The sequence below is a fragment of the Pyxicephalus adspersus genome, unplaced genomic scaffold (assembly GCF_032062135.1).
Source record: "Pyxicephalus adspersus unplaced genomic scaffold, UCB_Pads_2.0 Sca214, whole genome shotgun sequence".
Classification (NCBI taxonomy): Eukaryota; Metazoa; Chordata; class Amphibia; order Anura; family Pyxicephalidae; genus Pyxicephalus; species Pyxicephalus adspersus.
In genome coordinates this window covers 1,952-11,706 of record NW_027317221.1, presented here as the reverse complement: position 1 = coordinate 11,706, position 9,755 = coordinate 1,952, and the positions used below count along the sequence as shown (strand labels likewise).

The 9,755-nt window shown below is 33.4% G+C and overlaps 1 protein-coding gene across 1 annotated transcript; it reads left to right on the top strand.

The window, feature by feature from the left end:
* Positions 1–2,943: 2,943 nt before the first annotated feature.
* On the top strand, positions 2,944–9,168 carry LOC140344937 (glutamate receptor ionotropic, NMDA 2B-like). Its single transcript, XM_072432120.1, has 3 exons — positions 2,944–3,023; positions 3,708–3,798; positions 8,456–9,168. The coding sequence occupies exons 1-3, from the start codon at positions 2,944–2,946 to the stop codon at positions 9,056–9,058; spliced, it is 774 nt and encodes a 257-aa protein (XP_072288221.1). The 3' UTR covers positions 9,059–9,168.
* Positions 9,169–9,755: the final 587 nt, after the last annotated feature.

Here is a 9,755-nt window from a genome sequence, read left to right as displayed (position 1 = left end):
TATTCAATAGCAAAAAAGTCATGTCAACAATAAATATACAACACTAATTATTGTTAAAAAATAAGGAACTTGAATGTGTATGTATAATAGAGAAATTAAAAACTCTAACCGGATTGGTGGTTGTTTTGCCATGAACAAAGATATTTTGCCAATATTTATATATATATATATATATATATATATATATATATATATATATATATGAAAAACAGAGTAACTAAAAGTAAATCCACCTGTTTGTTTTAATATGTGTTACGTTTTAATCTTTTGTTTTTAAAGCTGTTTTACTAAAGAAAATCTTAAGTGGAGAAAAGCATTGCTATGCAGCAATACACATAAAGAGAGTTGGCAAATTTTACGGATATAAATATATTAAAAACCCACAACAGTCACCACAGAGGGGTGTATTCTTCTGGTGAAAATAACAAAGGCTAAATTCATCCCTGTATGATTTGACAGCATCTTTTATAAAGATTTTCTAATGTGTTGTATAACATTGATTGAAATTAGTTTCTAAAACTTGCCAGTATGAGTCTTGATATTACAATAGCAGATTTTTTTTACTTTGGGCAAATCTTAGTAGCATTGTTTTGAGCAAATCATAACAAAAATGTTTTTTCTATTCTTTTGCCGACATGGCTTACAGACGTCATCATTTCAACTATGGCTTGGCTTAGCATTAATGGTTTACATCATGGTTTATGCTATCTTAGTTAGCTGCATATTATTATTACCTCTCTCTGTATTCTCATACCTTAATTTGTGTTTTCTTTACTTTCTTTACTATTTACTTTTCTTTCTAGTCTTTAGAACCTAATACCCATACATGTGTTTTTTATGGTTAAAGCAGTTTTGTCACATATGCCTAAACTTCTTCATTCACTTCATCTTCCTCTTTATAATTGTTATTGAATACATGCCACTGATCCTCACCTGTCTGTTTTGATAACCTGGTATTGATGCCTAGTCTGGCTTTTATTTTATTCTTGTCTTTATCGTGAGTTTTTTTTTTCCTTCTCAGCAGTATGCACACTAAATTCCAACTTTTTTTTGACCTGCAGTGCCAAAAATTGCAATTATACCAAATATCACTTTGCTAAAAAAATAATGTTTTTAGAGTTATTTTTCTGGTCTGCTTTTCCTACCAGTGCATCTATGCACCAGTGCATAATATAAATACGCTAAAAAAACTGGTATTGCTGAAAACATTGATATTAGTTTATATTAGTGTACAGTATATACATGGTGCCCTTAACAGGCTTACAAGCACCTACTGACATACCAAAGTTCCGCAGATGTAATCCTTCTTATTATATTATTGTACATAATATCACCCAAAACATTCTTATATTCATATAGGCTATCATAACAGAATAGGCAGAAAATTAATCTAAAAGCATTTGTGTATAATAAAATATAAGGTACGAGTGGTGGAGCTTGTGTCTCACCAGACCAAACATTGTAACTTACCAGTGTGTAGCAAGTGAAGAACCCCAGTAAGCTAATTAGGCTTACCTGCCGACTGGGGCATTTTCCAATTGTTCCAATACAGTTACTGAGGCGCTGGTCCAATTGTCATCTGCCCATCACGGAAGTTTTGGTACCCCGTTGCACGCTCTTCCCCTTCACTTCTATCAAGATTGTTCGTCGTCGATCGTCTGTGGATCCGCCAAGACGGTCGTTCGGACCATGGGCGACTGGCACTGTACACATACCAGATTCTCATCCAATATCGTCCCTGAGCTGATTACCAGACGAGATCCATTGCAAGTGTGTACGTAGCCTAAGCAATGCATGGTCCTGATATCCAGGTTATCTCCTTTCACGCCCCAGTTCATTAGTTACTTTGTCATTATCTCTTATTTACACTTGGGGTAATAGACACACAAAAGAAACCTAATGAGATTTACAGGACAATCACCCCCCACAATGCAGTCAGCATTCCTGGTATGTCTCAATAATGATTCTGATACAAAATGGAGGCTACTAACAAGATGGGAGTCTGTGATAAAGTCATTTTCCTTCTCAATGTGTTAATACAGTAAATACAGCCCTGTGTAAGGTCTTGTCTTGTATGATCCTTGTGATGATGGCAGACATCAAGTTTACATTTTTTTAATTTTACTGGACCTTCAAATATACAATTGGTCTCAACATGAAATGTGTTTATCTATTACTGTTTATTCCCTAGTTTCATGCAATTTACTATGTATATCTGTTAAAATCTACATAACTTTAAAACCCTTTAAATGTATGTATGTTTTTTAGTTTTTTTTTTTAGCATTGTCATTTGTTGTAGAACCAGGAAAAATATTAACTAAGTTTTTGAAATCCGATAACACACTACCTGATAATCCTGAAGGACTTCATTGTGTGGGTCATTTTTTTGCAAAGGATGTTAATGAGACTCCTCAGAAATAAAGGTTGTTTCTAAGCAAGTCTTTTGAATGAAAGGTCCTGATGCATTGTACGAATGAAAAAATCCTACCTTTTAACCCTTTTTACTTTTGGGGTCCTTTTAACATAACATTTAACATCTTTCTCAGAGAGCAAAGTCATCTCTCACAGCCCATATATTTTATAAAAATACAAAAAAAACACTTGTTTTTTGAATATAGTATATTCATGGTATCTAAGACACCACTTAACCCTCAGCTACATAAATATGAGACAGTGGGTTTGGATGGGCACAGTGCCTTAGATTGCCCGCATGCATGCAGGAGCAGTTTCTCCCTAAAATCAGTGTTCACAAACTGCAGACAGGTAAATTAGTGGGTGCCCACTGCCTACTGCAGTTTTAGTTATGTGGGGCCAAAATCATAATGTGTTGACAGCATGTGCAGTAAAGATGGGTTGTGCAGAATGAGAGTGCAGTAGAATTTTGGCTGCTAAAATGAATGTGGGTGTAACTTCCAGCCCAGGGTATGGGGAGTGTGGGGGTTGATGCGGCTAGTAAGTGATCAGCCAGCAAGATCAGGGCATGGAAAACTTAAAAAATTAGAGGCAGATTTGCCACCAGAGTGGTAAGGGATTGTGTGTATGTTTTAATAAATGATCTTGCAGTTCTGTGAATAAGGGGGTGGTGATGAACTTAATCATTGAGGGATGCAGTGTGCTGGTTTATATAAATGTTTACCCCTGTACATTACACTAAAACTGACCCCTGCATTATGTACATTACATTCATCAGACCCGTGCTATGCAACTTCTGCACAACACTACACATATCTGCACTCCGCAATTTGTAGTACTGAACTTTGAATTCTAGATTACATACTACAACACCCTGCACTACAATCTTTGTACCACATACAGTACTACTGACCTCTAAACATTACATTACAATACATATATAACATTTAAAGAAGTTTTTGCAGATAGAAAGACTGTAAACTGTGTCATGCATATCTTGGGATAGGGGCATAGAAATAAAAAGGCACTCAATAGCTTCTATCAGTTTTACATTTTAAATTTCAGGAGACCTGAAAATCTGAATGCTTGTTGGAATAATTGAGATCCCTAAACACTTTCTGCTTGTGGGGGATTTTCATAAAGTTGTTTCTGCCATTAATAGTCAAACATTTTGTAATATATAGACTAATTTAAATCATGCAGTAAAAATCAAGTTAATAAAATTAAAACTGTATTATTATATTTTTCAATATCTTTTAAAACTTTCACACTGCTTTTTTTACATCATTGTTTAGGTTTATTCAGAAAGCAGAGAACACTGCTATTTTGCCAATAAATCTGTGTCGCCTTAAGGAAAACATTGGAGAAAGTTACCATATTGTACCAGTGCGTTGTACCAAATTCCTTAACTCTGGCACAAGCCGGTGTCACACTTCTCTGTCCAAAATACAGCTACTACAGGGCTATGCCACTAGGTTACTTGCTAAATGATTGTCATACATCCTGACTCACTGCTTTCAATGAAAATCTTCTGAAATCCTTTGTCACCCTTATGATATTGTTTGCAACATTGGAGATGTGTTGACATTTAGAAACAGCATATGCATGTCTGTTTTAAGGATCTATGCAAAAAAGTTTTTTTAATTTTTTATGTTGGCTTGAATTTAAAAAATCCATTACTTATTTCTTTCAATTTACATAATCTTCTTGGATGTGGTACCTCCCCTCTTTTGGATCCCTTTATGATATATTGTATTCTTATCCAGAAGGCTGAGAAAACAGACAATTTTAAGGCCTCATTAAAAAGAATATGTTCTGCGGGGACGTATCCTACTTAAAGAGCAAATACCTATATTAGGTTTAGAACAATATGTAACAAAAAAGACTCCATGAGCACTAAAAAAGGTTTTTTTTCTGTGCCTTGCGGTTTGACATTACCATCCTTCCTACGAGAAGGCCTGATTTCTCTATAACCGTTAAAATGTTTTGGTAAGATTTGGGCTACTCGGTATAACCCAGTAACTTGCCTTTAAAAATAGTGCTGTTACCCTTATCACATTGCCCTGGATAGAAACAGGAAAAGTAAATATATTGTTTTCTACCTTTATGGGATTTTTTGATCAGTTTATTGCAAACGTTTTGTGTAAGGGGCATTTTAAAGATGAACACCTTGCCTTGATGGATAGCAATACAAAATATTAATTGTTAATACTGTTCCATTCTATTTATTTAATCTGTGTGCCCCTAGATTCAAACTTTATATTTGCATGTTTGTGTTTGGTGTATTGTGACAAGCTGACTTTTTTTTTTCTTTTTTGCACTATTTCATATGCTTTTGTCAGGTTATTTCTGTTTATGTATACAGAAGCACGCTGACCAGTTTTCTTCAGATCTCTGATATATATATGTATGTGACATCACTGTGGTCAATGCAAAAAAGACACAACCTCAAGATTTTGCATAAGTTACACAAGTGTGTGGAAAAATAATAATGAGATATTTTACCTGATTTACTAAACCAGCAATGTTTAATGGAGTTTTTAAAAGTAAATTGCTATTTGTTAGCAAATGTTTTCAATGAAAGTGTATCCTCTTCAGCCTTGGAGAGCTATATTAAATCAGTCCCATTATCTTTTTAGTTGTGTCAGTGATTTTCTGACAATGAAAACCAAACTTTAAAAATCAGTACTTCAGGAGCAGAATTTAATTTCATGTACAAGTGTCAGTTATTGTCACTGATGTTTTTTTTCTCTGACTTGGCGATTTTGCTGTGGAATTACTAAGTAAATTGAGGGCATTCCAACCCATCTGCAGCCGAGGAAATAAGCTACAAATCCAAAGGCAACCCCCACCTATTCTTTTGGGCTTTCCATTCATCTCATTACCCCTACTATTCTAAAATAGTTTATTTCCCTGATCTCATTGTGACGAGCTGGGACACAACACAAGCAGCAGCTGCTTCTATGACCAGAGCCACTGAACATATAACAGATGTCAGCAACTGGAAAACAATCACTTGGGAGAATATTAGAATATTAGCATGTGGGGCTTTTCTTTTAGAGGGTTGTATTTACCTCCAAAACTCCCTATTTTGTATTACAATCATAACAAGTGGTATTCAACTAAACACAATACAATGCTGTTTTTATTTAGCATACAGAAAAGCTGCAATAGAGTATTTTTTAGTTGATCATTGACTAATCATCATCATTGTAAAGGCCACTGCTAGATATCTTGGTATGTGAAATGGTGTGAGCGAGTAATCTGTTCTAAAAATTAGAGACTGTTAATATGCTTCTGAAAATATGTGTTGATACATGCTTATCGATCTGCTTTTAATTACCATACCTCATTTTTTCAACTAACTTTAACTCCCTTTGCCAGTTACTTTGTTGGCTAATGCTACTGTTCACAAGCTTGTGTATGAAAGGGTAAGTGTGAAAAAATGATGCTTTAAAGGCATATAAATTATCACTTGTCAGACTAATGAATTGTTGGTTTGGTATTGGAACTTCACAGTAAGCTTCATGGAAGCTTAATGCCCTTGAGAAATCAAATGGATTTAAATAAGAATTAATTAAAAAAAATAGGAAAACATTCTTTGCACAGCCATTGACTACTAAACACGATGTGTAATGGCAATACAATAGAAAATATATTAAAAAGCAATGATAACGATAAACTTGCCAGATAATAAAGATAAGAGGCAAAGTAAAATAAGCATCTTTACCATGAACGAGGTAAAGAAAGATACACACTTTTAATTTTGTATGTTTTAGAAGCACAGATTAATTTTAGTATTTAAGTTTAAGATATAGATGTCTGAAACTGACAGAACAACAAAACAAAATGCATGACTTGTTTAAATCAAAATGTTGTTTGTTTGTGTTTGTGTGTGAATACAAATATCTACAGTCATGAAAAAAAATTACATCACCAATACAATACAACCTCAGATGACTTATTACACCTTGTCAATATTTAATTACCAAATACTAGTCAAAATGCAGTCTGTGTACTTCAATAGAAATTAGAAGAGTAAATAGCCAAGTGTGTTAAATTATTTGTACCAAAATAATTGATAATCAGCATAAAAGCATACACTTAAGCAGTTTGCTGGTCTGGAGCATTCAGGTGTGTGTTAACATAATGTTAAAGAAGTAAGGTGTCAGCAAAGAGAAGCATTTTTTTGCTACCTATCAATCTGTGAAGAGCTTTAAAGGTAATTTCCAAAACAAGTCCATCATTCTACATTGGGAAAGATTATTTAATAATATAGTGGAACACATTAAAGACAGTAATCTTCCAAGGAGTTTATGCCCCAGCAAATCCACCCCAATGTCAGACTGTGCAGTGTATGATGTTTGCAAAGTTGCATCTGAACAAACCACAAGACTCCTAAAACAATGACCTTTGGGCAAGACAAAGTGCAGTTGTCTTGCTATGATTCAAATTGCCACATTTGGCAAAAACTAAACACAGCATATCAACATTAATATGCCATATTCTGAAAGCCCTAGTTAAATAGTTACTACTACATATATGCAGAATAATGTGATCTCTTGTTATTCAGGTCTGTCTACAAAATACCCCCAAATACAGCTGATTGGTTTAGCGTAGGGACACCCTTCATTTCCATCTTTAAAAAATATTCATTTGCAAAATAAATCAATACAAAATTTTAGGTTTAGGCAGCAAATCTACGCAATATTAACTTGTTAATATTTATTTGCATAATTACAAAACAAAAATACCCAAACATGTATTAAAGTTTATCTTTACAGTCAAAGCTTTAATAATTTAATGAGGCAGTGCAAAGTGCAGTGTCTGTATGCCAAGCTTAATATTCCTTTTCCAGTTACTAATACCAATTCCAGTTAATTGTATTTAAAGTAGTAAAAAGATGAATACTTGGCTAATTGATATGAACTTTGCACAATGAATGCTATTTGAAATATGTTCCTGAATATGTCTAAAGATGCTAGATTCAAAATACGCATGCACAAACAAGGTTTCCATAAAATAAAATAAATGCTTTAATTTTGCAAACTGCAAAACTATGATCTGATTAGTTGATGAAGCAGCACCTTCACGTTACTTTTTTGTTTGTTTTATTTTTTTAACATAAGGCATATTACTGGGTGTTTTTTTTATAGTTATGCTTAGGGCACGTGTTACTTTTTTAGCTGTGGAACGCCCTGCATGGTTATCTTGTTAAAACCGGAGTAGGTAGGAGAAGTGCTTAATCAATTTTAGAAGGCTTTAAATAGGACATTGTATGTATGAATTAAAATAAATCCATAGTATCACTATACATTTGCATTGAAGTTGTTATGGATAATCTTGGGAAAAAAATAACTATCTGACATTAAATACATAAAAGTCCCTTTCTACAGCAGAACTGGAATTTGATATCAATAAATACATACCCGCTGTTATATGAAAACAAATCAACTAAAATAATAAAAAAGCATTAGAGAAACATTCCATGCATCTTTATTGGGCTACATTTTACAATAACATGTTTAAAATGCATAAACACCAAAATCAAATACATTTGACAGGTATGCAGTTCTTACAGTTTACCAAAGCATAAAGTATATATAAGCATAGACAAGTGTTATAGAAACTGGCAATATTATTATATTGCAATTGCATGTGCAATATAATATTTCTCTATCACTTGATCGATTGAGAGGTAAAACAAAAGCGAAATGCAAATACCTTGTATTCCATTATTATTTTTCCCTTAGGGGATTATTATTTCACAGAAAGTGGTAATTAAATTGTAAACCAGGCAAAATGTTCAATAAATCAGAGTGCTGTTTTTGACTGTATCGCATTCAGAATAATATTCTGTACCGTTCCCCCAATGTATTTGCCACAATACTATTATTTTAAACAAAATTCCAAGCATTAAACAGACTGTAATGAAATGGAAATGTATTGGAGATAACACTGTGTGTCAGACCTAAAAAAAAACTCTGCTAAATATTATTTCTCTTTTCTTTATCTAACCCTATTTTTTTTTTTTTCATTTTAGGAGGAATCCTCTATGTTCTTTCAGTTTGGACCCTCCATCGAGCAACAGGCTTCTGTGATGCTAAACATTATGGAGGAGTATGACTGGTACATTTTCTCCATCGTCACAACTTACTTTCCAGGATACCAAGATTTTGAGAATAAGGTGCGGAGCACCATTGAAAACAGTTTTGTAGGTTGGGAATTAGAAGAAGTTATTCATTTAGATATGTCCTTAGATGACAATGACTCAAAGATACAAAACCAACTGAAGAAGCTTCAGAGTCCTGTCATTTTATTGTACTGCACAAAAGAAGAGGCCAACTATATATTTGAGGTAGCCCATTCAGTGGGATTGACGGGTTATGGCTACACATGGATTGTACCAAGTCTGGTGGCTGGAGACACTGACACTGTACCAGCTGAGTTCCCTACAGGACTCATTTCAGTGTCCTATGATGAGTGGGACTATGACTTACCAGCTCGTGTCAGAGATGGAATAGCTATAATCACAACTGCAGCTTCTACAATGCTGTCTGAGCACAAATCCATTCCACAATCCAAGAGCAGCTGCTACAATATCCAAGAGAGCAGACATGATGATGCTCACATGTTAAATAGGTAGGACATTTTTTTGTTGTGTTTTTTTTTTGTTCTAATAGTACTTCTGTTGTTTTGTATGTTTTTAGTAAAGTTGTACACAGTTGCAACATAAATTATAAACATAGAATTGGTTATTCAATAGCAAAAAAGTCATGTCAACAATAAATATACAACACTAATTATTGTTAAAAAATAAGGAACTTGAATGTGTATGTATAATAGAGAAATTAAAAACTCTAACCGGATTGGTGGTTGTTTTGCCATGAACAAAGATATTTTGCCAATATATATATATATATATATATATATATATATATATATATATATATATATATGAAAAACAGAGTAACTAAAAGTAAATCCACCTGTTTGTTTTAATATGTGTTACGTTTTAATCTTTTGTTTTTAAAGCTGTTTTACTAAAGAAAATCTTAAGTGGAGAAAAGCATTGCTATGCAGCAATACACATAAAGAGAGTTGGCAAATTTTACGGATATAAATATATTAAAAACCCACAACAGTCACCACAGAGGGGTGTATTCTTCTGGTGAAAATAACAAAGGCTAAATTCATCCCTGTATGATTTGACAGCATCTTTTATAAAGATTTTCTAATGTGTTGTATAACATTGATTGAAATTAGTTTCTAAAACTTGCCAGTATGAGTCTTGATATTACAATAGCAGATTTTTTTTACTTTGGGCAAATCTTAGTAGCATT

Excerpts from the sequence above, each read along its gene's own strand:
- LOC140344937 (XM_072432120.1), top strand. The coding sequence starts at position 2,944 with ATGCGGCTAGTAAGTGATCAGCCAGCAAGATCAGGGCATGGAAAACTT. Across the intron at positions 3,024-3,707 it reads GCAGATTTGCCACCAGAGTG|GTTTATTCAGAAAGCAGAGA; the intron begins GTAAGGGATTGT and ends ATCATTGTTTAG. Across the intron at positions 3,799-8,455 it reads AAAGTTACCATATTGTACCA|GAGGAATCCTCTATGTTCTT; the intron begins GTGCGTTGTACC and ends TTTTCATTTTAG.